General features: G+C 36.2%; 1 protein-coding gene across 1 annotated transcript in view; it reads right to left on the reverse strand.

Annotated features, from left to right (window-relative positions):
- Positions 1 to 23,558, reverse strand: part of LOC105391441 — a 31,058-nt gene extending 7,500 nt beyond the window's left edge. Inside the window, exons 1-2 of the mRNA XM_048631318.1 lie at positions 23,311 to 23,558; positions 3,230 to 3,662 (exon numbers count right to left, since the gene is read on the reverse strand). Of these exons, the coding sequence (XP_048487275.1) occupies positions 3,230 to 3,355 (126 nt within the window). The 5' untranslated portion in view covers positions 3,356 to 3,662; positions 23,311 to 23,558. The remainder of the gene's footprint in view (positions 1 to 3,229; positions 3,663 to 23,310) is intronic.
- Between the last annotated feature and the right edge of the window lie 3,636 nt (positions 23,559 to 27,194).

A 27,194-nucleotide genomic window follows, 5' to 3' on the forward strand; every position in this document is an offset into this window, starting at 1 on the left:
AACATTTTTATAGCATACGTGGACGGTGACATTAAAAAAGGTAGCTAAGTAGTATTTCACAAAATAAATTGAATACTTAAGCTTTACCCTTGTGCTTAGAGTACTTACCTAATAATAGCAAATTGAAATATCATTCATTGCAAGATCTTCTTTGAGTGATTGTAATGTAATAAATATACTGAAAATAAGCTATGCTTTTAAGTCGATGCAAAGCTCACAGAGAAAAGCTTTAAATAATAGGTAGGTTCAGCAATAAATTACCAACCTATGTAGGTACCTAAGGTATCAACATAAATTATAGAATTTAGAGCACCCGCCCAGTGCACCGGAATTGCGGGCTGCACAGAGGAAGTGGTCGCCGCCACGCCTTGCATATTATAGATTCAATACTGTAACACGCCAGGTTATCGATAACCCTTTTACATACGTTATAGTTACTTAAAAATTGAGTATGCTGAAGAAGAGGGAAAATCCCACTGAACTAGAAAGCGTTAGTAAGATGAAGACAAAATTTTGAAAAAGTATGAATACCTAAGCTACGTTTGGAATGTTGCGGTTATTACTTAGGTGCAAGCATTACGACGTCAACTTTAGCTAGCGACACATTTAGTAAAAACACGCTAAACTTTTTACGAAACCGCCTCGCAAGCCCAAGCCTCTACCAGGCACCCATAGCACATCAGAAGTCTACTACGACCGGTAAGTCACAACAAAGTTCACTCTCACTGGTTGCGACATCCACTGAGATAACCGCTCTGTATGGCCTTATTACACACAGCCAGAGTAGACTGACCTCTCCTAGCTATGAGGATGTTGGGGTTACGTGTCTCTTCGATCTTATAATTGAAACTTGTGGTTGCATCATTCATTGATGATGTTTGATACTGTCGATTAATCCTGCCCAGATAAAAGAAATATTATAAGTAGGTAGGTACTGCTCACTTAGGTGTGTGGCCAATGCGGTGCAAGAAAGCTTTCATTTTGATGACTGGGCAGTGGGCTGGTGGGCACCGTCTAGGGTTTTATACTTCACTCTAAGTACCTATATAGATAACATAACATAACTCATTAGCCGTTGAACTAGCTCAAATCTGGGTTGAACAGTCTGCTAGGAGGCCGGGCGGCACTGGTGCCCATAATCCGAGTGTTTAAACAGCTGTTACGACTCACTACATACCATATAATTGTATGTATAATATATGTATAAGCTATATAAGTAGGTACAACTTAACTGTTACGAGAGTTAAGAGTCTGAGACTGCACCCATCTATGTACGTAGGTACAGGCTGTGAGCTGGTCGAATCGGATTCAGCTGTTATAGGTACGGAAGCTTATTATTACCACAGAATAATAACTAGTAACTATTATCACGTTAGGTAGTTAATTCTATGTTCAATATCTAATAGGTATTGTTCTTCCTATGCACACAACATCACTGCTCATTTATTTATAAAGGGGGCAAGTAACTTCAAATCAATCTTTTCAAAGTTAGATAAAAGTAACTTAAAGTTGAATAATTTTCAGTAAGTAGGTATTCTAAAATAATTTGTTAGGTGACTCATAGAAAGAATACTTAAGTATTTACTTAATGCAAAGTAAGCGAACTACTTGGAAAGTGTTTAAAAGGTTAAACTACACCATTAGTGCGTAGTGCGTGGCCGTTGGTGGCAACTCGGACATTTGCGAAACAGTTCAACAAGAACTTTCAAATGTTTCTTGCATTTGTTTGTGTATTTAGGAAACGACAATAGATTTAAATAAACTACCAACATACTTAATAAATGTCATTAACATAGCGTAGGTCTAGTATTATAAATAGGTAGCAAAAACTATCGCGATTGCGTATTCTAATAATTCATTGCATTCTGCCTAACTTTCTGCGAAATTCGGCAGCTATGTAAGGATTACCTACATGCAGAAATCATGCAGACATAGTCAGACATACTTACCTAAGTACAATATAATAAACTGCGGATTAGTTGAACGTATGTGCTGGTAAAATAGTAGAAGGTCACAAGTTTGAATAATTAACGTGTTTTAGGTATACATAGGGGAACCCGGGGTAAGACGGGGTCGCTAAGGGAAAATAGAAAAAACAACAGGTATTTATAACCACAACGTTATCAATTATTTATGGCTCATTAGGAACTTAATGACGAACACTTTGGCACAGCTTTTGCCAAAAAAGTAATCATTAAAATTGACTTATTTTAAGAAATGTAAAAAATGGGAAATAAACCATCTTGCCCCATGTACGGGGTAAGATGGGGTAGGTATACTATGTGGGGCACAAAACAGACAAACAAAACTTCTTCTGTGTTTTTATCGTCAACATTAGCACCTGCAGTGTGAGCCCAACGCCTGCACCTTTGACATCCGACCCAGTTTTCCTTAGATTTAAAGTAGGACTGTTGATATCCTCACAGCAAAGGTAGACACAGTTATCTCCGTTGTTATTCTTTTCGTAGGCAGTATCTGCTTTGTTTTTTTAGCCAACTTCCCTGTAGCCCTTTTAGAGCCCTTCTCCAATGTCAAACATCGGGTTGGAGAAAAAAAAACTTCACCAAGCTTGATCCATACACCATCTTGCCCCTCCTAAATTACCCCGTCTTGCCCCACGTTATATTTTTGATAAAAATAATTCATTAAAAAAAAAACTTTCAATGTTAAAGTGATTTTGCACATATCTAAACAAAGCGTACCAAACCTTAAATAAAAACACACAATTACCAAAAATGCCACTGTTTTACTTACTGAGTTGTGACGTTGTTTCCACCGGTCAAAAATAACATGGACACTACGCAAAAACAAACAATTGAGCTATCACAAAAAAAGGAAGCGCTCACACCTGTAGTCACTGGCGCACTAAAGGTTAATCATTTAAGCCTTTCTATTGGCTAATTACTCGGATTCCTAAGATGTATAGTTTTGCATATATGTGGGTGGCCCCGTCTTACCTCGCGACCCCGTCTTACCCCGGGTTCCCCTACCTACATATTTTTATACATTTGAGTAGTTTTCAGCTTCTTCGCTGAGACCACATTTGCTTGAGGTAATTTGTTTGTAAGAATATTATTTTATCGCTTTATATTACTCCAACCGTAATGTCATCGTTACGGTCAGTGCAAAGAAAGATGTTCCTATAATATTTAAGCTAAAAATACATACATAGGCTCTCCAATCTGTGAGCTAAATATCTAAACAATGAAACAGCATAAGACTAACTTACCAAAGCGTAAGCGGCTATGAATCCCGAAGCAGCAGTGACGCTGCAACAGAAGATCTTCTTGACAGCTGGCTTCATCCTCAACTTGGGAGCCGACTCCACCTCGGTGAGGTCATTGCTGGTCGACATCTTGTTATCCAAGGAGGTCGCAACCTCTGCGGTCTTCGATCTTCTTAGTGACTTTTAAAGTCGGACTCTTTGCTATCTCATTTGGTATGCAAACTTTTTCTTAGTGGCCAGTGTTGATTGTTAGTTTTTCTGTTCGTTCATGGAGATCCATAGATGTGTTTGTTTTTTAAACCGTCGTGTTATATTCCAAGATGGAGCCACCATTTTTTAAATGTTCTACGAATTATTATCGTTAAGAATCCTTCTTCTTATTTTGATTTGAAAATACTGCATCTTCTCAGTTCTGCGTGAGGAGACGGTTTCCAATCTGCAAATAAAAAGGATGATTTATTTAAAGCTCAGAATAATGTCTCAATTAACAAGTGCGCTAACGAACAGTGGAATTATTTCATGAGAAACTTCAAGATAATGGTCGCTTCCGAAGAAAGGTATTATCTTATTGTGAACAATAAGGGTTATAGAACAATGCCGGCCATCAATATGACAATTTGTTTAATTTGCAGCTTTCTTCACGATATATTATTCAGCCTTAATAGTGAAATGTAAGGTATCACCTAGCGAAAATAATATATTAGCAATAGTACCTATATAGCATATATGTTATCTATCTTTGACGGTACGATATTAGGATAAAATCTAGTAGGTATCTAAGCAGGTACAACACCTAAGTTAGCTTAGATTTGTATGAAACCTGTAGTAAAAGCACACAAAAATAAAAAGTTCTCTGGTTTATGTATTAGAATACACACGTAGCATCGCTATGCAATGCATGTACCTACTTAATAGAAACGCTTCTTTATCCAGAATATGGCTTTGTTTGGTCTCCCGTGAAAATCGTGTGAAGTCAGGGCTTAAAACTAGACAAGTCTAGGGTGATAAACAGCGGTCAAGTAAGTACGGCGATGGTCTATTGTTTTTGCTAGGTACCGTGGCTCAGAAGTATTGCTTGTTTTTACCCAGGCTAACATATTATGCCTTTGTGAGCATCGAATGTGCAAAGTGCAATTAATTTATTTTTTAAATCCCTGGCTTCATTATAAGAGTTTCACATACCTATTATGTACGTATCGTATGGATAATTTTAGCACTACAAACAAGAAAATTATTTATTATTTAATTAAATTTAAATGATTGAAAATAGTTAATTAAGTACTTATATTTATCTATAGGTACGTACGTGGGACCTATACGTACTTATATTGATTGCATGAAATATACATGACTGTAGGTATTTCCATATCTAAACAAAAAAAACACTAAAAACCTTGTACTCCCTTGCAGGGCAGGCAGAGGTGCATTGCTGCACCCACTTTTCGCCAGCAGTGTTATGTTAGTCCCAATGTAATAGGGGGCGGGCCTATTGCCATTTTACGGTCACATCCAAAACCCGAGAACAAATATCTGTGTTTAAACAAATATCTGCCCCAGCCGGGAATCGAAAGATCACTAACCACTACACTATTCGGTCGGTCGAGGTTTTCCATATCTCTATTATTTAAAATAAAATAATTTATTTTATATTCAAATAGAAGCTTGTATCAAAAAAATTAAGGTTTGGATAGGATGTGGAGATATGAGATAGTTTTCTACTCTTATTTAATCATATTTACCTAGGAATACCTATAGTATGTAAATGAGTATCCATACCTACCTATATGCAAACAAATTAGACAGTTTCATGGGAACAGAAGCCCTAGGCAACCTAGGTTATAGAGCTATTGAATACTGGGAACTGTAACCATTGTTGTGTGTAATTAAAATTACTCTACGGAGTTATTTCACATACGTTTGTACGTTATACGCATTGTACACTGTAGTAAATAATTGATGATCAAACGAACTTCTAGAAGTGAAGTTCGATCGATATTATATGAATCGCTTCATTCGAAGATATAAGTAAGATTAACAATGTAGTCCTTTTAACCTACAGGCAAATCATTCGCACTATTTAAAGATTTCAACTCATTTGAAACTTTTTTTTTTTTTTTTTTTTTATTTCACTACCCTCACTTTACCTCGTTTACCTTACCGATTCCGAGCTGCGCTCGCGTCATTTCTTTAAAGATTCTCCATAATAAGTAATTAAAGCTTTTCTATGTATTCTTTCTATAAGCTATGGGTTATAAGGGTGGGAGGGAACCTTATATCTTCGAATGAAGCGATTCATATAATATCGATCGAACTTCACTTCTAGAAGTTCGTTTGATCATCAATTATATTTCATCGCTTCATTCTTCAGATATAAGTAAGATTAACAATGTAGATGTTCAGAGAGTAAATTGTTATCTATGATTGGTATTATTTAGTAAATAAATGAAACTAAATATTTTTTAAGCAATAGAAAAGGTTTAATTGTATCTTCAGTCAGTCTTCGCAAAATTTTATATAATAAATATGATAACATAGTTTCTTGTAATCAAATTTTACATATCTATAATCATTATAACATAACTGCTTAATTAAGTACATTATACCAACTTAACATTTAAACTTACTAGTTAAGTATTGTTCTCAATATTTGATACCGAACACACAGATCTCGCAAATGCGCTATTGTCCGTGATGGGACGATTATAAAACCTGGCAAAGGTCTGAGACGAACTGGTCCAGCCAGCCGTCTTCCTAATGGTGTCGATGCAGACGCCGTGCGCGGCCGCCGCGGACGTGGCCGCGTGGCGCGTGCTGTGCGCACTGAACACAGACACGTCCACGCCGCTCTCCGCCAGCGTCTGCTTGATCCATCGACTTAGGGTTTGAGATGAAGCCGGCTTGTGCGGCTTTTTAAATGAAATGATCAAGTTGTCTATATTTACAGGTCTAAGTTGTGATGTTACGTCCATGTAATCATTTATAGTAGAAGCCGGGCAAATATTAGGGTTTTCTATGAAATACGGAAGAAACAAAATTGGTTGTTCTCGTCCTGCAGCTGAGGTTTTAATAATATCAGTGATAGATATCTTTAATCCAGTGTTGGTTTTTGAAATATTACACATTTTTATTAACGATAAGGTTTGAACTCTTTGTGCAGTACAAAGTGCTAACAATGTCACCATTTTCCTAGTTAATTTTTCAAGGTTGATTTCTGTATTAGGGAACAACCCAGATAAATAATTAAGAACTGTATCAGGATTCCATGTGCTTGAATATTTAGGGCGCGAGGGTTTCTGTTTATAAATACCCTTCAGAAGTCTCTTTATGGTTTCATCCGAGCCAATGTTACTTCCCAGGAGCAATGATAAAGCTGACCTGTGGCTGTTAATAGAGCCATAGGAAGACCCTAGATTGAATTGCTCACTTAAAAAGGTCAAGATCATGGGGATTGATGGATTAAATATATCTATTTGTCTATGTACACAAAACTCCCACCATAGTTTAAATGACACTGAATATTGTTTCAACGTATTGCTTGATATGGACGAAAGCATTAGATCAAGAGCCACAGGTGGGGTATTTCGTCTTAAGAAGGCAATCCTGAGAGCTTCGCGGCCCCCAGGGTAAGGCTCTGGTGCAGCGGGTGGACTGATCTGGAATAGGATTGCAAAAGATCGACGTGAGGTTGGAAAAAAATGATTTCTGAAGCAAGCATCTTTTTTAGAAGCGGAAACCAAGGTTGACCGGGCCAGTAAGGGAAAACAAATATACCAGTGGCTCTGTCCGTAACTATTTTTCTTAAGCATCTCAGAATTACTGAAAAAGGAGGGAATGCGTAGAAAAAAGAAGTACCCCAGCATATCGTAAAAGCGTCTACGGCGCTTGCATCGGGATCCGGTTTCCATGAAACAAACCTGCTACACTTGGCATTAGTTCGAGATGCGAACAGATCTACTTCTGGCTGGCCAAAAGTGTCAACTATGTGTTCGAAAGCCCACTGTGATAGTTGCCACTCTGTGTCACAGTTTAATCTTCGTGATTCTTGGTCTGCTTCTTTATTTTCTTTGGTGTTAATGTAAGAAGCAAAAAGCCAAATCCTTCGCATCTCGCACCATTGCCATATATCTTTGGCTAGCTTATTTAAATGAGGGAACTGAATTCCACCCATACGATTAACATAGCTGATGGCAGTTGTATTATCTATACGTAAAAGTAAAGAACAGTGTGACATACTTTTAGCAAAACATTTTAGTGACAGAAACACAGCTAATAATTCTAAATAATTAATGTGGGAAACGAGTTCGTCCTGCTTCCAACTCCCATGAACCCTGCTGCCATTACAATAGCCCCCCCAGCCTGTCCTAGATGCATCAGAGAAAATTTCAAGTTTGAAGTTTTCATCGGGCCTCATAGAGTTCTCTGAATTCATAATATTTTGTTCCCACCAACGTAAGTCGGGCAAAATAGTATCGGGTAGCCTAACTTTAGTTTCGTAACTGTTACTTTTTTTGAGTGCTAAATACTTTTGACGTTCGATTTCTTTTGTATAAAGCCAGCCATATTTAATTGCTGGACAAGCGGATGTAAGCGTGCCTATCAACTGAGAAACCTCTCTTATAGTACAAGTTGGCAGTTTCAAGTGTTTTTTAACTAAGTCCAATATTCTTAATTTCTTATCTATAGGAAGATAGATTGATATACTAGATGTATTAAACATAAAGCCTAGGAATTTACACTCTTTCTGGGGGACTAAAACACTCTTATCATAATTTATCACAAATCCTAAACATTTGAGTAAATTTATAGTCTCGGTAACATTAAGATTACATTCTTCATATGAGTCACCTACACACAGCAAATCGTCCAAAAATATGACAGATTTAAAGCCACGATGTCTTACGTGATTTACTACTTCCCTCATAATTTTAGTGAAAACTCGAGGTGCTACTGAAAGACCATAGGGCAGAGCGTTAAACTGGTAAGTTTTTTGACCAAACTGGAAACGCAAATATTTTCTGTGCTTTTCCGACATCGGGACCAAAAGATACGATTCTTTAAGGTCAATTGTAGCTAAATACCCGTCCTTCGGAATAAGTTTAGCGGCTGTCCTGTGGTCTTCCATTTTAAAATGAGTAGTGGCAATAAATTTATTTAGCCGTTTCAAGTTTAGGATAAATCGTTTGCCACCATTCGACTTAGGTGCTAGGAATATACTTGAAACAAATTGGTCATCAGAATGTTTACATACAGTAATAGCTCCTAAGTCAAGCAATTTTTTAATAGCCAGAGACATTTCTGGGTCATCTTTAAGTGACAACGGGGTACGTCCTTGTTTGACTGTACAGCAGAATGGGATATGGTATCCTTCACGGATCCATTGGAGTACAACTGGATTACTTGTGATTTTTAGCCAACAGTCATAAAAGTGTTGTATTCGTCCTGCATGAACACCTACCTCTACTGTTGGTGCGTGGGAGCACGCTGTCGGTTGCTCTGGTACGATGGCTTCGACTGGGGCTGCAATGCAGCTGGGCGGCCCGCCGGACGGCCCGCTGGCGCCGTCCTCCTCGGTGCCCCCCTCCCGCCCCGGGCTGATGGGTATCGAGAGGGGTAGTTCCAGTTTCCCTGGGGTCGACCCCGATAGTTGCTTGTACTAGGCTGCGATGACGTAGAAGAAGTCGCCTTGGGGGCCGCTGCCGTCACCTTCTTTATCTGCAGACCTTGTTTTTCGATAGCCTTTGAGGCTTTAATCTTTTCAGGCAGTTTGCTTCCAAACAACATCTCATCACGGTCGACTCCTTGGATGACACTTAGAAATGATCTGTCTAATCCCGGAGTAACAAATTTTTTTCTGGCTTCCGTTTCGATAAAATGTAAGTCACATAGAAGGCGAGAACTATCGCTCAGATATTTAATGGCCTGGACTTTATCGTGATCTGGTTCCAACAATAAAGATAAACCTTTATTTAACGCCGTGATTCCCAATCCCAACTGTTGTTGGACGGCTTCTACTCTCTTGTCTTTCGACCTAGTGGCTTCGCTGGCAAAGGCTGATATTTCAGGATTCAGTTTTGGTGCATGTAGAAGAGAGCAATTGTTGGGTATAAGAAATTGTTTCATTAATTTCTGTTTTGCCTCTTTGTCTAATCCTTTTCTAAGTATGGGAAGCCATAAACGAGCCAAATTATCGTGAATTTTCTCACCATACTGTGGAGTGTCTTCGGAAGCTTCTCCTAAGGCGAGAAGTATATCCGGGTCCAATTCGGGTGTCGCTATTGGCCCTTGCTCAGGATCAGCGTGGTCCGATGTGACGTCTTCGACTATTTCTACAACCGGTAAATCGGCGGGCGCAGTCGCATCTTCGATAGTTTGTGGCTCGTTGTCTAAAAAATAACATAATTTTCGATTTTTACTCTTGTATAATATGCTATATTATATCAGGTAGAACGAAAAAACCATTTTATAATCGTTGTTAATGTAATTTTAAGTTCATGTTCTTGTGTGACGACGTGATGACCCTTGGCCAACATCGAAGCCCACTTTGGTAGACGTGCCCGTATGGCACATATATGGTACCATCGTGTTAAGCCGTGCTTAACATCTTGGTCAAAAAACTACCAACGTAGTGATCAGCTATCACCATCATGGCAAGATACAGCACAGAAAAAAAATCTCATGGCGGTGACCCGTGGCCACCGTCCAAGGGTTTAGTTCTGTTTATTTTTATACTTAAACGATTAAACATTGGCACTGTTCACTATAAATGAGGAAAATATGAGTACTTACCAGATTTTTCTTCAGAGTCTGATGAATCGATGATCCGAATACGCTTGCGATATTGTTTTTCTTCTAACTTTCTTATTTTAGCTTTGTAACGCTCAATTTTATCATCTGCACTTCTTTTAGACATGTTTTAATAAGAAAGGAGTGCTACTTTAATAATGTTTTTAGGTTATACGTGCGCGTGTTGCCTCGCAAGAAAAAAGAATGACGCGAGCGCAGCTCGGAATCGGTAAGGTAAACGAGGTAAAGTGAGGGTAGTGAAATAAAAAAAAAAAAAAAAAAAAAGTTTCAAATGAGTTGAAATCTTTAAATAGTGCGAATGATTTGCCTGTAGGTTAAAAGGACTACATTGTTAATCTTACTTATATCTGAAGAATGAAGCGATGAAATATAATACATTATGTAGGTATATAACTATGCAAATAGCCTGTCGATTAAGTAGATACATGGCAATGACTTTGATTGTGTTTTTTTACACAACGCTTTATAGGTGTTTCCGTATCTCCGTCTTCGTCAGTTAATTTCTTATAAAAGAATTTGTACCTTTAAAATATAGCTAATTAAGTATGTATTGTAAACATTTGTAAATAAAGTTAATAGTCCCACAGGGTAATACCATGCTTCGGAAATAACCAACCCACTGCATCGTTACGTTAGATCTCTAAGTTATGTTTGGTGTTATCCAAACTAATATTATAAATGCCAAAGTAACTGTGTCTGTCGACAGACAGACATGTCTGTTACTCTTTCACGCCAAAACTACCTAACGGATTTGAATGAAATTTGGTATACATATAGTCTAGACCCTGGGAAAGAACATAGGCTACTATCCCGGAATTCCCGCGGGAAACCCTTTTTAAGGCGAAGTGAAGATCGCGGGGACAGCTAGTTAAATTATATATCTATGGCCGAGATATTAGTTGCAGCATAGTTCTACCAAACTTGCCACGATGGTAACTATAATCCAACCTTATAAATCATATTATTCCGCTATAATGAGTAGTTAATTAGTAATTAATATCCACAAGCATCAGTGACTCCCGTGTGGGCCAAGGCCCTGTTAGTCAGCAAAAGTCCAAGGCAAGGGAAACAATTACATAGCTTATTTCTTACGCCTACCGACGTAACGCATGCTTAGATTACCTGCATAATACTAACCTACGCAAAGTTAGAGTGTGGGCTAAGGTTAAATTGGTGAATCCTAGGTATTAATTTATTATACTTACTTAAGTAAACGCGAAAGTTTGTAAGTACTTAGTTAGTTATGGATGGATGGATGTGTCTTACACTTTGACGGGAAAACTGATGGATCAATAGAATACGACTTCAAAAGCGATCTCTCCCAGGCGACCTTTGATGAAATTTCGTAGTGTAGGAACTAGGAATCTGACACCCTGAATCAACATAAAGGATTTACTTACCATTTGCGTTTATCGCGATTTTTTTGTCCCGGTGTGCTTATTTTCTTTTGAACAGAACTAAATGTAATTGCAAAATTACTTCATAGTCCCATTGTTCAAGTACCTGCACTTGGAGTATACATATTGTACGTTTTACATTGATTCAACTATTTTGTAATATCCTGTAAATTACACGCATGAGTAACAACGACTTAAAAACAAATTGCGATTATCCTGCTTCTAAACATATAAAGTAGGTAGAGCACAAGACGTTATCCGAATGTTCTAATAGATGTTTTAATTGTTAATAATAAAGAATGTCACAAACTAAAGTACCTATATATTATAGAAACTAAACCTATGTACATAACTAAAACTATAATATGTAGAACAGACCTTCTAAGTCTGGTCCCTGTGGGAGAGTTCCCAACATTCTTTATTATTAGGCTTAAGTTACTTTGTGATATTTTTTCATGAATAAATACTTACCACCTAAGAAATTGTTAATGAAAGAAAGATAGTACTTACCTAAGTACCTAGATAGTTTTTATAAATTGCTACTCGCCATGGTCATAATTCGCACAGAATCGATTGCCATTGCTTTCCGCTAGAAAGTGCGCTTATATCAGTGGAGCAACAGCCAGTTCCCATAATAAGTACCAATACCTACTTATACAGTAGAACCTTACTAGTAAAATATACAGGGTTATTGGTAAGTAGACCTGATCCTTTCAGGAGGTGATAGAGGAAGGCATTTCCAGTCGATTATACCCTAAAATGCATTATCCGAAACTTAACCATTTCAAAGATATTTAATATTTCAAGATTTTTTAAATTTTACCAAAATTTCATGTTTAAAACCGAAAATAAAAAAAACTAGCCATATTTCAATACTTTTTTTGTTTGTTTAGCATTAGTAACATCTTAATAAACTAATTAAAATAATCAAATGTGCATTATTCGACCAAAATTAGACACCATACCACAAAATAGATAAACATTTTTTAAAAATATTCAAAACCTAAAAACAAATAAGTTAAATTAAATAAGAATTTCATATAACAATTTTTTGTGCACTTAAGCTTAAAAACATTGTCAACTTATAAGCTTTCAAATGAGATATTTCAATATCAAATCGATTTAGGTATCACCAAGATATGGCCAAAACAATCAGAGAAGGCGGACAAAATTTATAAGAAATACTAACAAAATTAGCGCAATTTAAAGGTAAAAAGTGTGATGGTTTTCAGTCCTGTAGTGGTACTCTCGACGCGCAATCCATTGTGTCACGCTTGCCTTCGAGTCATTTGGCACTCTGGAACACGATGGTAGCGCCACCTTGCCTACCGTATTTGGTGGTTTTCGGGTGAACTAGTCTAAATTCTGTTACGATCGCAAGTTGGTACTCTTGACCACCATTTTGACAGTTGTCAATATTGAACAAACTGGATATACGCAATCGCTAAGGCAAGAAGAAAAAAGTAACTTTATTACTTGTATTTGTACTTGTGAGTGGCGATTTTGTGTGGTACTGGTATTTGAGACTAAAGATGCTGTGTTATGGCTTATTTAGCACTACGAATAGCGATTTAGCGCAATGCGCAGCGAAGAGATATCCGGAGGCGCAAAAATCAGCGGCGAATGGTGAGATATTTGGACGAAGCAGTGGAAATGGGACAGGCGGAGTTCGTCGATAATTACCGCCTCACAAAAGAACTTTTTGATGAACTATGTGGAGACATAGAGCCCTTCATGAAGGAAGGGTTTAGGCCTAGTCCACCACGCTGGCCTAGTGCGGGTTGGTGGACCCCAACACAAGCAAGCTTGTGCTGAAAGAGTTTATTTATTTATTTGAAGACCAACAAATGATACACTTGTTACATACATCAAGGCTACATAAATAAAATACAGTACAGGCCTCTGACTAGGTTTAAGGACTGCTGCCGAAGCAGCAACCGGGTCCCACAGTTTAACGTGCCGTCCGAAGCACGGAAGTGTCCAGAAAAGAACCACTTGAAATTGCTCACCCATCCAATGGCTGACCGTGCCAGTTGTTGCTTGACCTCAGTGATCAGTTACGATCACTGAAGCCCGCTCGACTACAGACGCTTCGATAGTGTCAACTTGACACTATTCACGACAGTTTTTGTTATTTTTTCCTTTTCATTCATTCTTTCACAAAGTCGATAAAACAGTTTCAAACAATCATAACCAAATTTTAAGTGAAACCGAATTGTAACCAAATAGACGTCAAGAGTACCAAATCTAAATTGAAATTGGTTCTGACTCGAGCACAATATTAACGCAATATGAATAACCGTCTTATTGCGTATCAAGAGTAGCAGTACTGTTCACTTTAGTATGGAAACCCCTGTTGAGTTTTCTCCGCCTTCTCTGATTGTTTTGGCCATATCTTGGTCATACCTAAATCGATTTGATATTGAAATATCTCATTTGAAAGCTTATAAGTTGACAATGTTTTTAAGCTTAAGTGCACAAAAAATTGTTATATGAAATTCTTATTTAATTTAACTTATTTGTTTTTAGGTTTTGAATATTTTTAAAAAATGTTTATCTATTTTGTGGTATGGTGTCTAATTTTGGTCGAATAATGCACATTTGATTATTTTAATTAGTTTATTAAGATGTTACTAATGCTAAACAAACAAAAAAAGTATTGAAATATGGCTAGTTTTTTTTATTTTCGGTTTTAAACATGAAATTTTGGCAAAAAATCAAAAAAACTTTAAATATTAAATATCTTAGAAATAGATAAGTTTCGGATAATGCATTATAGGGTATAATCGACTGGAAATGCCTTCCTCTATCACCTCCTGAAAGAATCAGGTCTACTTGCAAATAACCCTGTATAAATAGTTTAGTATAAGTAGATAAGGTATATTTAAACTTCTCATTACATATAAACAATGTAAAAAAAAATATACAAATAAAACCTTGCCTAATTTCCGCAGGCCAAAAAAAAGTAGAACCTTATTAATCTGATCCACTACTTATTCGTTGATCGAAGTTACGGGACCAACAATAAGAATAGCATTGTATGAATGTCAATGTTTTATATTATAATAGACTTTTACATATTGATGAAATATTCAACTCTCCATATTTAAAAAGTCACGTCGGCAACAAAGTCTCTCAGGTTTTTTTTTCGTAATTTAAAAAGTTGTAGGATTAAGTTTTTCAGAATCACCCGCTGAATCACCCACTTTTGGCTTACCTACCTACTATAATTTTTAACACCTGTATAATAACAAAAAGCTATTACATAAATATTTAAATATATTGCTTTGCCAATAGATTAGTGTGGTGTACCAAGATTCTCACTCTCATAATATACCTAATTTCATAAGTATATTATTATGTACTAGTTACTACATTTCTATCTATATTATATCTGTAAAATAATGTTATTATTAGCGTCAGTAGAGGCGTGCGTCTCTAATCCAGTCAATCTGTGCTTGCTGCAGCAAGTTATTAGGAGAAAGTTTCACAAATTACTAGAAATGCATTGCATTGACAAATGCAGAAAATTGTCTTACGCAAATGCAATTTGCAATGTTTGTATTTTGTACACTTCCGTGCTTCTACACTTATACATAGAGAACGCATAAAATTAGTTATTTTTATGGATTGAAAATCCATAAAAGTGAAAGTTTGTAGGTAGATAAGAAATGTTTGTTACTATTTAAAAAATAATGCTAAATTTCTAAATAATTTTATTCCGGAGACCCCACGGGAAACCTTTGAAATAGGATTTTGATCTAGCGGTGTGTCTTATTTTGTTGTAAGGTAAATGTCCCAGTAGTTGACACAATAGTGGCAATAACAAAAACGTTGTTAGGGAAAAACTTTTATTACGAAATCAGGCGGTAACTAAGTAACAAAATTTGGTAAATCAGTCTTCTATCTAAATTATTTCTTTACAATCAAGTATCTAATTAAACGTTTTTTACTATTTTCCGAGAAAATTCAAACAGTCTCAAAATGTACCTATAATTGATAGGAAATTTTTCACTTTGCCCAGTAATTGACATAACAGTTTTACATTTTGTGTTCCAGTAATTGATATGAAGTCATCAAACAAAAAAATATCAAAGTATTAAAAATCTGTCATAGCAAAAGTAAAGTAATTTTCATACATAAAAACACTGAAGATTTTACGCGTCTTCGCAACATATTTTACGCAATAACGTTGTTATTATAATGAGACCTTATGAAATTCACCATTCAAAATAAGTATTTTACAACATTATAAATCTTTAATAGGAAAAAAACAATAATTTAAACTTCTTATACAAATCAACAAATTCTAGAAAATATATTATATAGTCATCACTCTCGAGATCATCCGTACTATCATGAGGAGGCACCCACTTTTCGGCTTCACTTTCACTTGTAGAATATACCTTATTGTAGTTTCCTTCGCTTTAGATTTATCCTTTTCTTGTTTCTTCTTTCGTCTTAATCGTTCTCATTCGTCCGTCTTTCTCCATTATCATTCTTATTATTGTCTTCCTGTATTTCCACATCATCTTCGCTTGAAGAATCAAACAATACTTTTATGGTCAATTGCAAGGCGTCTATATTCTGTTGTGCTACAGTTTTCTTTGCTAAATTATTTTCTTGTTTAATCTTCATGGCTTCATCTTCATCTCTTTTTTCTTTGTCTTTCTTCAGCTCGTTTTTCTTTCGTTTCTAATATTTTTTTTCATATTCCTTTGCCATGCTTAATATCTCGTTTTAATTTAGTTACCGTTCACCTTATAAGCAAGAGTACTATAAAGTACATTGTATTTAAGGGCTGCAGCAGCTATTGGTAAACCAGATTTTACCTCTTCATAAGCTCGTAGCATTGAATCCTCACTATAAGCCAGCATTTTAACTTTAATTGGTGGCATCTTATCAAATTATAGTACCTACAACGAAAATTTTATTGTTATTAATAATGTGTATAACTAATAGTTGATAGCTAGATGACCAGTACTTGATACCCTATCAAATACTCGACCCGTGCAATATTTTCAACCCAGAAATAAACAAAGACAAATTTTATTGTATTGTGACCCTTACACCTTTGATATTACGAGCAAATAAAAAAAAAAGTTTTGACCTATTACTTGATAGGGGGTATCAATTACTAGGTATTTGAGTTTTTCTTGTTCTAGTAGATGATACTCGTCACAAACAAGATAATATAATAAAAATTGGTAAAAAAAAGCATGAACCAGCGAAGTTACTTTACATGCAAAGGTAATAAAAACAATACTTACCCGTAAAACGTCATGAATCAACTGCAATATCATACCGGCGAATACTCCGAGCTTAGTTATTCAATTAACGAAACACAAGTAAACGCGTTGATGCAAACGGCTGCGCGGGAAAAAAATTGTAACGTGAAATTGAATCGATGCAGAATACTGACACTTTGGTTTTCAATTTTACAGACTTCAAAGTTCAAATATTGATAGGAGTGCGTTCAAAAACTGAATTAGTTTTCTTATTGTTCAACCATAAAGTTGAAACTATCAATTACTGGGACGCTATCAACTACAGGGACATTTACCTTAAATATCTTTCAGTACCTACCTAAAGGTATTATCTTCATATAACGCTGAATAACTGTACCAACTTTTCTCATAACGCACGTGGGCAGGTATTACGTTTTTTTCTCACTTCAGATCACGTATTATTGCAGACAATTAACAACAGTTACCAGCCATCAACCATAACCAGCAGATAATATAGCTCACCGTAGAGTATTGAGAGAAAATTTATAATTTAAATTTAATTTATGTATGTGGAGTAGGATTTGTCGCCGTGGTTATGTGGTTATAAAGGATTAAGCAGTCAGATTAAGACTTGTAAAACGATAACTGTTCACTGCAGTCTTCGGGTGTGCCGGACGATATACGTATTTTGTACTTAATTATATAGACAGAAAATTACATGCAGAATCATTCAAGAAACACCTAGCAAAAACTATATAAGCTACTGGATCTCGGATTAATTACATACTACCATCGTGCAGTTGTACCTGTGTTGATCACGCAACCACCAATATAGCTGAACATCAGTCAAGAATCATTAAATATTATCAATTTTAACAAGCTGTATTAACTAACGCAAAATACGGAAGGATGTAATAAGTTAGATAATAATTGTTACACAGAGTTTATTGTAACTTGTTTGGTGTGGTGGCGTGCGAATAAACCCAGTTTTTGGGTGGCCAGTTACAGACTTGGCAAACGCGTTTGGACCATACAAGCAACACATATTATTATACTGTCATAAATTTCAGATAGTTAAGTTCAGATAATCCACCAACCCGCACTAAGCCAGCGTGGTGGACTAGGCCAAAAACCCTTCCTTCATTGAAGGCAGACCCGTGCCCCAGCAGTGGGAATGTGATGATGATGAAGTTGCTAGAAATCTTTAATGCACGTCGGCCAAGTACTGAATAAGTCTACTTTACTTTTATATTATGAATTAATCGACGTTTTAACGCGTTTCTGGCTATTTGTAATACTGATACAACGCATTCAATATACATTTTGTAGTAAATAATGAAGGGACAAACTCAATGGTCAAACGAGGTTTGCACCAGTATTGTCACAGCTACCGGAATTGGGTTAAGCAAAGTATTTCACGAGAATAAGCGAGTAAGTGTGAGCTTTGAACTTTATTCACTGTACTTTTTGTACCACTCTAGCTTACGGTCACTGTAGTTTACGAAATATATACTTACTAAGCTTCTGAGACACATATGTATACTAACCACGAATCTATCTCGATGTATTCAACAAAAAAAAATGAAGAGTAGCTAAAATTAAATGTTACTTTCCTAATATTTTTTGTAGGTACTTTAGCACAGACTTAAACTTAAAATTTTATGTTAAGTGTGTAAGTATCTATAAAAAACATACCTAGTCGTTTTATTCAGATAAACCTTAATCCTTAAGCCACTTATCTAATCTGCGTGCACGATTAAATGCATGCAGAGATTACAAGTCGGCAGCCATTTCGTAATATTTGCATCACAGCCATATCCTTCCGCTTGCAATTAGCGTCCTGAGTACAGTCATTATACCCTGGCTAGGCCAAACTTAAGTTATTTATTATGCTTTGGAATTAACCCTTTCCGTTTGATGGAGGTACATAATTATTATAAACACCTACCACTACCTTGCCTACCCTGTTAAGGCCATAATCAAAATTCAAATCAAAATCAAATAAAATAACCTATACTTTTAAATATAGACTACCATTATTGGCAAAAATACCCATCCTAACCAACTTTAAAATCCCCCGTCATTCTACTATACTTACCTTAGAACACTAATGGTGACTTTACTTACTTATGACCCAAACAAAAAAAAAGGAAATCTAATAAATTTTCAAAGAATTTTAAAGATTTCCTCCTTTAAATTTACACTCACGGCCAATGAAAAAGTTCCTGTGACAAAACGGCTATGGAAGGTGGAATTTTTTCATTGCTCGAGTGTGTACAACTCATACACAGTTGGTAGGCAACTACGCACACTAATGATAAAAATAAAATACTAAAGTGTGACAGACATGTTTAGTATTCCCACTCACGTCTGTGCCAGCCCACTCGGCCTCACATCATACCTTCTGAGGATTGGAAGGAAGCGCCTAACTGTTCTATTGGTTTTATGGAGAACGGCCCGTGTTGCTATTGTTATTTAGGTCGGTGTTTGGGGTCTCTCGGATAAATATACAAAGGTTGATGATAGAAGCAGAGAATGTAATTGAGCTTTACTATTTATGAAACTTACTGTTTACCTTTTCTTCTGTATGAAACAGCCTGTAACAGATTGATGAATCACCTACAAACGTAAGTAAGTAAATATTTATACCGAAACTTGCACATACGATAGTGTAAGTAGGCACCGTACACCCGCATCTATCAACATGACCGCACTGGCCCAACTGTGTAAATGCTAAGGCCTGAATTTAGGTCACGGAGTAGGTTTTATAAATATTACTATGTATATTTAGTTACCTACACTATTTTAATCAAAAAAATATGATAAGTTTACATGCTTTAATATCTCTAGGTATTAACGATTTAAATACACAACACACGCACTCACGCCTTGTACTAATGTACTCCCTTGCGGGGTAGGCAGAGGTGCATTGCTGCACCCACTTTTCGCCAGAGTGTTATGTTAGTCCCAATGTAATAGGGGGCGGGCCTATTGCCATTTTACGGGCACATCCAAGACCCGAGAACAAATATCTGTGTTTAAACAAATATCTGCCCCAGCCGGGAATCGAACCCGGGACCATCTGCTCAGTAGGTAGTCAGGGTCACTAACCACTACGCCATTCGGTCGTCGACGATTTAAATACAAAACAAACTTATTATACTTACATTAAAAACATTTTTCATTATGTTTGTCGAGTGTATCACTGATAGTCTTCCCTGTATAGCGAGTTGGTAGTCACGTTTGACAATAAAAAGCTTTCTCTCGAAGAAATGTGTTTGTAAATAGGCACTAAACTTTATAGTTATAGCCCTTGCAAATGGTGGTCGTTGCAGTCTACAATATATTTTGAACTTACGAAATCTCAGAATGTTTACCAGAAACGGTATGCGTATATCAGGTTCATAAAAGTACAGAAATTCAGTACAAAAATGCAGTCATGAACTCGTCACACGGTCAACTGCATGACTTATTTCTCTACTAAGTAGGTAGGTATGTACTTAGTCGGTAACGTTAGAAACTAATAAACGCATACAAACTATCGAATTACTTTACTATCGACTAGAGTGGACAATATTCGTGATTCGTAAAAGGGCCAAGTTAACCGATCGAGCAGTGAAAACTGACGCAAAATTATATGGCGCGGACACAAATTCGCGTTTACTCACCGCTACTCGAACGTTGTAATAACTCGCCCTCCCGACACCGAAAAGTTTGCCTGCATTGCGATTCTATAAAGCTAATTGTCAAAACTCGATTCTGAATCCGGAGTGAGTTTTCAAATTGATATTCTGTAATTTCCGTAGACACATCGAATGCACACTAGCGACATCCTTACAAGGTTGGAAGTGAGTAGAACTAAAGCAATTTCGAGTTTTTAATAAATAATGTATGTGATGACGTATAATGGCATTACTGTTCGAACGTGAAGTGAAAGGTGAAGGGAGAATGAAGATCGAAGTGAGATGCGAATGAAGTCTGATTTTACAGGATCGCAAGGCTGTGTAGTGATCAAAACTATTGTCTACGTTATATATCAGCCCCATGCAGCGAGTGAGGTCGTAATGGATAAATCAAATAATGCAAATGCAATGATTATTCACATGATTAGCATGGCAAGAGCGTGGGCGGACGATACGAGATGTTTTCATCTTTGTTTTATGCTTATTTTTATAGGTATAGGTATAATGTTTCTAAAGTAGCAAAGACATTATTTATTTATATATTAAAGTGTACATATTTTACTTTGGTTTTACAGTTAATGTTCCACAAAACTGTTTTTATACAGTGTAGTACACTTGTCCAAAATTAATAATGCACATGCAGATCTTCACACCCGAATCATTAAATCGTAAGAGGGTTCTACCTTTTTTGGCATAAGATTTATTTGCCTAATCTCGTATTGCATAGTAACGTTTGGTCAAAGTCTCGTCACGCCGAAAATCGTATGGCATAAATCTCGTTTAGTAAAAAGTTATTTCGCATAACATTGTTTAGCCTAATAATGGTATTGCCAAATCTTGAATAGCCTAATAATGCTATGGCATAGCTTTATACAAAGTAATAATATTCGTTTGGCTTTAACTTTGACGGAGCGTCTCCCTACATAGCGCAAACTGGTGCCTTGTATTGTTTCCGCTGTTTGGAAAACGCTCCGCTCCGCTTCGCTGCGCTCCGCTTTGGTTTTGATGAACATGTGCACCTAACACGCTCCTCCTCGCTTTGCTCGTCGTCGCACCTATTTTTAGGTTTCGATCTCATGGGGTTTGTAATAATTATATTGGTCGTTAACTTTCGATTTTTTGATCATACAATATCGTGATTTTCGGGATGTAGGAGAAAAATACCACAATTTGTACATTTAATACATACTTAATATATTATTTATTAAGAGAACATTATGAGAAACAAGATTATACATAGGTATAGACGAACATAAATTTGAGCAAACGAAACTTAGGTGTTTAAAGATTGTGCCTAAAGAGTTTTAGACGAAACGAGCCTTATGCCACATAAGTCTTGGCAAAATGATGGTTCGGCCAAAAAAGTTTAGACCATACGAGTTATGCGAAATGAGTTTTGGTCAATAAAGATTATGCGAGATGAGCCCTCGTAAGAGCCTTAAAAAACACTTGCATTTTGCACCTTGTTTGAAAGAAATAGGAGTCAATATCATGTGTCACATAATTGAAAAGCCGATCTGTCAAAGATTTCTATGCGCATTATCAATTTTGGAGCACTGTAAGTAGTTTATTGTAGTACCTACTACTATTGTATTACCTCAAGATAGGATATATATGAATTTGTGTTAGCTAATTACGTTTTCGAAACTTTAATGTACGTTATCTACTACATAAAAATCTTCCTTAACAGGCATAAATACACACACACAGTAAAACCAGCCTCGCAGCTTCTTAAAGTTGATTACTTACGAAAAAACTTATCATTATCATTGATTGACATTAAACCAACGACCTCACGAAGGTTAATATAGCATTGTTTGTTATAAGTACACTGTTGTACAATACAAATGATGATTTGGTGATTCATAAATTGTGATTAAATTATATTAATATGAATATATAATAAGTACCTAATTATGATATAGTTACTTACCGAATCTATTTAAGAAAATACCTACTTAAATTGGAGTTAAAACGACTCTAGAATCCAATGCTGCCTACTAGTACCTACCTGCTATAGGTAGAAAATTATAATTAAGTATATTTTACTGAAACTTTTGTATTCAGTTTCGAACCTACTAACTTTCATGCATATAATATGAAAGAAACAGCTATTTTCATGCATTCATATACTTATTATAGCAAACTATAGTTTTACAATACTGGTGCGATCGTAATAACAGTATATTATGTACCTGCACAGCATATTGCCGGCATCTTATCGATACATGCGATGACAATGGCAGAATGTTGCAAATTATTCAAATACTTTAAACGGTACCACTATACGTGTCTATTAAATATGCGATACCGTATCTTTGATGTAGTTTGTTTAATAACAACCATGATTTTTTGCAACTTGTTATTGACATAAGAACTTCAAAATTAAATAAGATAAAGTTGGTTTCCTGGTACATTTCATGTCTGAAAAATAGGACGTATTTAACTATAGTCAGAAATCTGTGGAATACGTATCTACTTAATATAAAAATTTAATATAAAGTTGGTGTAACAAACAACGAATCTTTGCCTACCCTTTCAGGGACAACAGGCATAGAAAAACTAAATTAAAGGTTTATGTTACGTCGAACTCAAAAAACATATACATAATACTGATAAAAATAGGATGTTTGGAATTTAATTTGATTAGAACTTACACTTCGTGCGCGCGCGTTGATGTCTTTTGTATCGAGAATCTGACCGGAATATTATTATGACGTTGTGGAAGTAAATGATTTTAGTAGTCTTTACTACTAAAATATTGAATAAGAACCTGTTTTTAGTTAGTTAAGAATTTATGCAATAAGGATACAATAATTTTTTAACATTAATTATTATTATTGTACCTTATTAACTTTTTATAGCTATAAATAATACGTACATAACGAAAACAAAATAATGTATTAATTAAAATAATAAGTAAGAAACAACTATTTCCCCACACCAGTCCAAACAAAAAAACCTTCACAAACCTTCGACTGTGAATATTTAACACCTCCTTTACAATAAAGCACTAAAACAACCTTGCACTATAAGAAGTTGCACAACCAAAACAATTTCGACCATTCAGAGGCACTAATACCATAAACTCCTTGACAACAATTCAAAAACTTAATTTAAGAATACAATAACACTGGCTGAAAATAAAAACAGCTGTGCGTTTATTTATCGAGAGCGAACACGCGATTTTGAATTAAGAATACGCGCGCGCGCGCCGCCTGCCGGCATGGTACTGGCCTGCGATTGGTGACTCAAAGCGCGGGAATGCACATGTCAAAACTCTCGGTTTCCAGAAGGCTATTCAAAGTTAACCAGCAAATATTATATTAATATTTAAGCTACTTCTAAAAAAGATAATGTTATTCATACAAATCACACATCACATTACAGTTAACGAACACTTAATCTTTGGTTTCATTTAGAATGGCCTGTCAGAAACCAGCTGTACGTGACGTTAACAAAAAACAGGTTTTGATTTATCAAAATGCAAATAGCTATGGCGTAACATTTATTAATGGATCGTTTGCAAAGTCGGTTTCTCGGTATCAGTTTAGTTGAAATGTGGCACAAATGGAGCGTCGTAAGTAAGTTATAGCTAAATGCAATAAATTGTTATCAATGCATCAATAAAATAGAAGGTAATGTAGGTTATTGCTTATCGTGATCGTAGTAATAAAGACATAGCTACTGTTCCGGTGCGTAATTTTATTAGGTATTTTCAAGAAGCATGTGTTAACACAACAGTATACCTACAATAATATACTTACGATTTTTTTTATTCCGGGCCAGCATTTCATAAAAATTGAGCGTAGCCCATTGACATATTGTGGCCTATGTAATTCAGCTGTGAAGCTGTACACGTTTCAGGTAAATCATTCTTACTTTGCTTTTGTTTAATCAACTGGTTGAATCCTATAAAATCAGACACAATTAAAATCTATTGTGTCTTGCGCGATATCGCGCTTTCTGGAGCTCACAGGTTAAATCTAGACAAGAATCAGATTTACACTGAAACCAATAGTACAAGGGCTTGAGCCAGAAATATTCGAAGCATTTCAAGGTGTAATTGTAAAAGTAGCCCCAATACCTCCTTGCTATGAAAGCGACTGGCAGGTCACAAACCTGAATGCGACAATATGACTCAGAGTAACAAGTTTGCATACAAAAGAGTTGGAACTGTTGTCCCAACGCACTGCCCTTTGGTAGGAAAAGAACCGTTAGTGTGAAATTCTTAGAGGTCGAAATTGAATGTAGACGATGGTTTGTCTACGTGAGTAGTGAGGTTGTTTAGTATGGTCTGCGGAAGACATTATTGTTTTTGGGGTTCTGTGCCATTAACATAGACCATGAAGTACCTATGTCGATGTAGGTAGCTTACCGGGTTCTACCTTTTTTGGCCTAAGATTTATTTGCCTAATCTCATATTGCATAGTAACGTTTGGTCAAAGTCTCGTTTCGCCGAAAATCGTATGGCATAAATCTCTTTTAGTAAAAAGTTATTTCGCATAATCTTGTTTAGCCTAATAATGGTATGGCTAAATCTTGAATAGCCTAATAATGTAAAAAGTAATAATATTCGTTTGGCTTTAACTTTGATGGAGCGTCTCCCTACATAGCGCAAACTGCAGGGCGATCACGAAAAATATAGAATCGAATGCGAGTGCGACTATTGTCAACTTGACAGCACTTTCGAACACTTTTTACCACTTTTTACCTATAGAATTGACTGCAGGGCGATGACGAAAAATATAGAATCGAATGCGAGTGCGAATAGTGTCAACTTGACAGCACTTTCGAACAAGGGCGTACCCAGGATTTCAGCTAGGGGGGGGCAGCTCATACCTGTTCTGAGATGATGGTCGGTCGGGTTAGGTATATTGAAACATTATAGATAAAAGAATATTAAATCAAAATATCTGACTAAAAATATTGCGCACAGTAAGTATAACACGTTTTTAATTCCCACTTGGCAGGAAAATTTACGTTTATTTTATCTTCTAGGGCTTTATTTTATCTGCTACTACCTGGGTACGCCCTTGCTTTCGAACACTTTTTACCTATCGAATTGACAGTTGTCGCACACGCATTCGATTCTATACGTTAGCTCTGTTTTTCGTGATCGCCCTGCAGTTGTCGCACTCGCATCCGATTCTATACGTTAGTTCTGTTTTTCGTAATCGCCCTGCAGGTGTTCGCAGGTCGCACCTATCTTTAGGTTTCGATCCCATGGGGTTTAATGGCGTTTGTAATCAATATAATGGTCATTCACTTTCGATATTTTGATCACTCGATATCGTGATTTTCGGGATGTAGGAGAAAAATACCACAATTTGTACATTTACAACATACTTAATATAGTATTTATTAAGATAATATTAGGAAAAACAAGATTATACCCATACGAACAATTTGAGCAAACGAGACTTAGGTGTTTCAAGTTTGTGCCAAAAGAGTTTTAGACGAAACGAGTCTTATGCCACATAAGTCTTGACGAAGTGATGATTTTAACAAAAAAATTTAGACCTTACGAGTTATGCGAATCGAGTTTAGGGAAATAAAGATTAGGCGAGATGAGGGGAACCCATTTCAGTTGCATGAAGTGATTTGAAAATAGCTTAAGGTCGTGAACCGAGGTGATTTCGCCTGACAGAGTCGGTAATTTTGTCACTGAGGTCTACAATTACTATAATTATGGAGTATTCACTTCCTACACAATAACCTTACTTGTAGGTCAATTTGAAATTCGGGGATTAAGTATATTTTATAATCTAGGACCAACGAACTTTGCGACATAAGTAAATACCGTAACAACGTTACAAACTTACAAACATTTTCTTGCACCTCCTGTAGATTGACTGACATAAAATGCTTATAGCATTAAGTCCATCCTTTGTATACTTGCATATGTTTATTGTTGTGCAATAAAGGATTCAATAAATACCTTTATCCGTAACCACGCACCGGTAGTGGCTAGATGAGGAAGGCCGCCGAGGACAGTTAATTGTGACATGTCCATCGTTTGGTGGCTGATGATGATAATTTTGCGAGTTTGACAAGGTACAAATGTGTACAGCTACTTATGCAGATGACTGTACATTCTCTAGGATTGACTGATTTGATATTTAATATGAACTTTACGATATTATGTATAACGAACTTCGCCACTAACGAACATACCACTAAGGACAAACAAAGACTAGAGACGTTTATATTTTCCACGAAAATGGCCCTAACGAAGAAGAACATCCCCAAATCTTGTTTATTATGTACGGTGGCCTGCGCCTAAAAGTATACAGGCGGAGTTTTTAAAATAGCGATCCCTGATGATGAAGGGACCAGCTACATCTGTTATAAATCCGGGGACGTGTTGTGTGTGATGTGTGTAGTAGTGGTTTTTATGTGGATGTGCTTGAGCAGCATGTGAGCTTGAGATTGCTATTTTAAAAACTCCGCCTGTATACTTTTAGGCGCAGGCGACCGTACCTATATACACTACGTAAATAATATGTAAGTTATGGTAGGTACTTATACTTACCATTATCTACACAAATGTTGATTGTATGATTATGTCATACGAATGACAATCACAGCATCCTCGGATTGACTCATTCATTAGGCGGTTCCCACGGTATCGTGAAATAAACAATACATATTCTGTCTCTCTCTGACACCTTCTATAGCGCGTTGGTTAGAAGAAGGCTACTGTAGGATGGAAAGAAGACAAGAGATGGTCAACCTTGGATTTAAACAGTAGAAGGTATTGTAGCCATTGTAGGTACTAACCCTTTGAGGATTTGGTCATCTGCGCCGGAATTAAAAATTAACGCAGAAAATACATACATTGAATAACGAGTAC

This window comes from Plutella xylostella, chromosome 28 (genome assembly GCF_932276165.1).
Source record: "Plutella xylostella chromosome 28, ilPluXylo3.1, whole genome shotgun sequence".
NCBI lineage: Eukaryota > Metazoa > Arthropoda > Insecta > Lepidoptera > Plutellidae > Plutella > Plutella xylostella.